Here is a 2,187-nt window from a genome sequence, read left to right as displayed (position 1 = left end):
TCCTGCCATTCCAGGAATTGACCCTCGTGAACTCCGCTGCACTCCTTCAATAGCCAGAATGTCTTTCCTCAAATTTGGAGACCAGAACTGCACACAGTACTCCAGGTGTGGTCTCACCAGGGCCCTGTACAGCTGCAGAAGAATTTAACATGGCCAATTTACCTAACCTGCACATCTGTGGGAAGAAACTGGAGCACCCAGAGGAAACCCGCACAGACACGGGGAAAATGTGCAGACTCCACACAAGGCTGGAACTGAACCTAGGACCTGAGTGCTGTGAGGCAGCAGTACTAACCACTGTGCCACCCCCTAAATTCAGCACCTCACATTTATCTGAACTAAACTCCATCTGCCACTTCTCAGCCCATTGGCCCATCTGGTCCAGATCCTGTTGTAATCTGAGGTAACCCTCTTCGCTGTCCACTACACCTCCAATTTTGGTGTCATCTGCAAACTTACTAACTGTACCTCTTAATGCTCGCTTCCAAATCATTTATGTAAATGACAATAAGTAGTGGGCCCAGCACCGATCCTTGTGGCACTCCACTGGTCACAGGCCTCCAGTCTGAAAAACAACCCTCCACCACCACCCTCTGTCTTCTACCTTTGAGCCAGTTCTGTATCCAAATGGCTAGTTCTCCCTGTATTCCATGAGATCTAACCTTGCTAATCAGTCTCCCATGGGGAACCTTGTCGAACGCTTTACTGAAGTCCATGTAGATCACATCTACTGCTCTGCCCTCATCAATCCTCTTTGTTACTTCTTCAAAAAACTCAATCAAGTTTGTGTTTCTTGAGGATGGACTGACCATAATCTACAACCACACCTTGATGCTCCAGGAAGGGACACCCATAATGGACATGGCTGCATAGGGGAGAAAGTGAGGTCTGCAGATGCTGGAGATCAAAGTTGAAACTTTCAATCCTCTTTGTTACTTCTTCAAAAAACTCAATCAAGTTTGTGTTTCTTGAGGATGGACTGACCATAATCTGCAACCACACCTTGATGCTCCAGGAAGGGACACCCATAATGGACATGGCTGCATGCCCAGTGTTGGAAAAGGGGTCAGCTCGGGTGGCTGTTTGATGAGCAGTGCCACCCTCTCCACTTCCTTAATAAACTGGAGTCATGACAGTGTGAGCAGCGGGCCATTGCACCGTGGGTCCCGCAATGTCTCTGAAGGGTCAGTCTGGCCAAAGAAGGGTCAGTCTGGCCAAAGAAGGGTCAGTGGCCATCCTTGTGAGGATCCCTCCCTTTGTACTGCCCTCACATTCTCTCCATCCACTCCCTCAGTCACCAGGCTGTGTCCTTCCAGAAGCCTCAGGTCTCTGCTTCAACCCCATTGTCCCTTTTCCGGGGGCAGAAATAAAACAGATTCCCGGGAGCAGGCCCCAGCGAGATTTGAACTCGCGACCCCTGGTTTACAAGACCAGTGCTCTAACCCCTGAGCTATGGAGCCGGCGCAGTAAACGCTCCCCGACAGGAGCCTGAAGGAGTCGGTCAGCCTGTCCTCGACCTCAGCTCGAGGGGGCAGCATCTCCGGAGGCCGCAAAGCCGACAATCATCCCCCCCCCCCCCACCAGCGGATGTTGCGATGCTCCGATCGGGACGGACTGAGTTGTGCGGGACTTTTCGAAATGGGTCTCGTGGGGGCTCTCATGGCGCCAGGTCTTCCACTCGATTGAACAGAGTTACCCTTGAGGGTCCGATAATCTGCCCCCAACCAATATGGCCGCCTATACAGACAGCAAAGCAAGGGCCTGCGGGTCGCCGATCGCCCCGCACCAACATGGCAGACCGCCGGTCGCCCCGCGTTAACACGTCGGCGCAGCCGTTCACCTCACGCGAAGATGGTGGGCAGGCGCTCGCCCCGCATCAATATGGCCGCACAGCCGCGCGCTGGCAAGCGGAAGCGCTTCCCGGCGGGCGGTGCGAGCATTGTCCCGGAAGTGAGTGGCGGTGATATCCGGTGGAAGCTGAGTGTCCGGTGCTGGCGGCTGAAGGAGCGGTTACCATGGGAGCGAGTGGAGACGGCGGCAGTCCGAGCGGGGACGGCGGCCTCCCGGAACCTGAGCAGCCCGGCACGGTGAGGGGAGCGGCCCCGGGGGGCGGGGCTGGGCGAGCGCTTCCGGTCCGACCCCACCACACACCCCCACCACACACCCCACCCCCCCCACCCCCCCCAC

The 2,187-nt window shown here is 55.8% G+C and overlaps 1 protein-coding gene and 1 non-coding gene across 2 annotated transcripts in view; one reads left to right on the top strand and one right to left on the bottom strand.

Moving 5' to 3' along the window:
- Positions 1–1,387: 1,387 nt before the first annotated feature.
- Positions 1,388–1,460, bottom strand: trnat-ugu. Its single transcript has one exon. It is a non-coding gene; the product is annotated as a tRNA-Thr (tRNA).
- A 477-nt stretch (positions 1,461–1,937) lies between these two features.
- LOC122559940 (deoxynucleotidyltransferase terminal-interacting protein 1) overlaps positions 1,938–2,187 on the top strand; it is a 39,743-nt gene continuing 39,493 nt past the window's right edge. Inside the window, exon 1 of the mRNA XM_043710049.1 lies at positions 1,938–2,087. Coding sequence (XP_043565984.1) covers positions 2,016–2,087 — 72 coding nt within the window. The 5' untranslated portion in view covers positions 1,938–2,015. The remainder of the gene's footprint in view (positions 2,088–2,187) is intronic.

The sequence above is a fragment of the Chiloscyllium plagiosum genome, chromosome 20 (genome assembly GCF_004010195.1).
Source record: "Chiloscyllium plagiosum isolate BGI_BamShark_2017 chromosome 20, ASM401019v2, whole genome shotgun sequence".
NCBI classification, from domain to species: domain Eukaryota; kingdom Metazoa; phylum Chordata; class Chondrichthyes; order Orectolobiformes; family Hemiscylliidae; genus Chiloscyllium; species Chiloscyllium plagiosum.
Note: the sequence above shows the minus strand (reverse complement) of the source record. Positions and strands in the feature narration are given on the sequence as shown.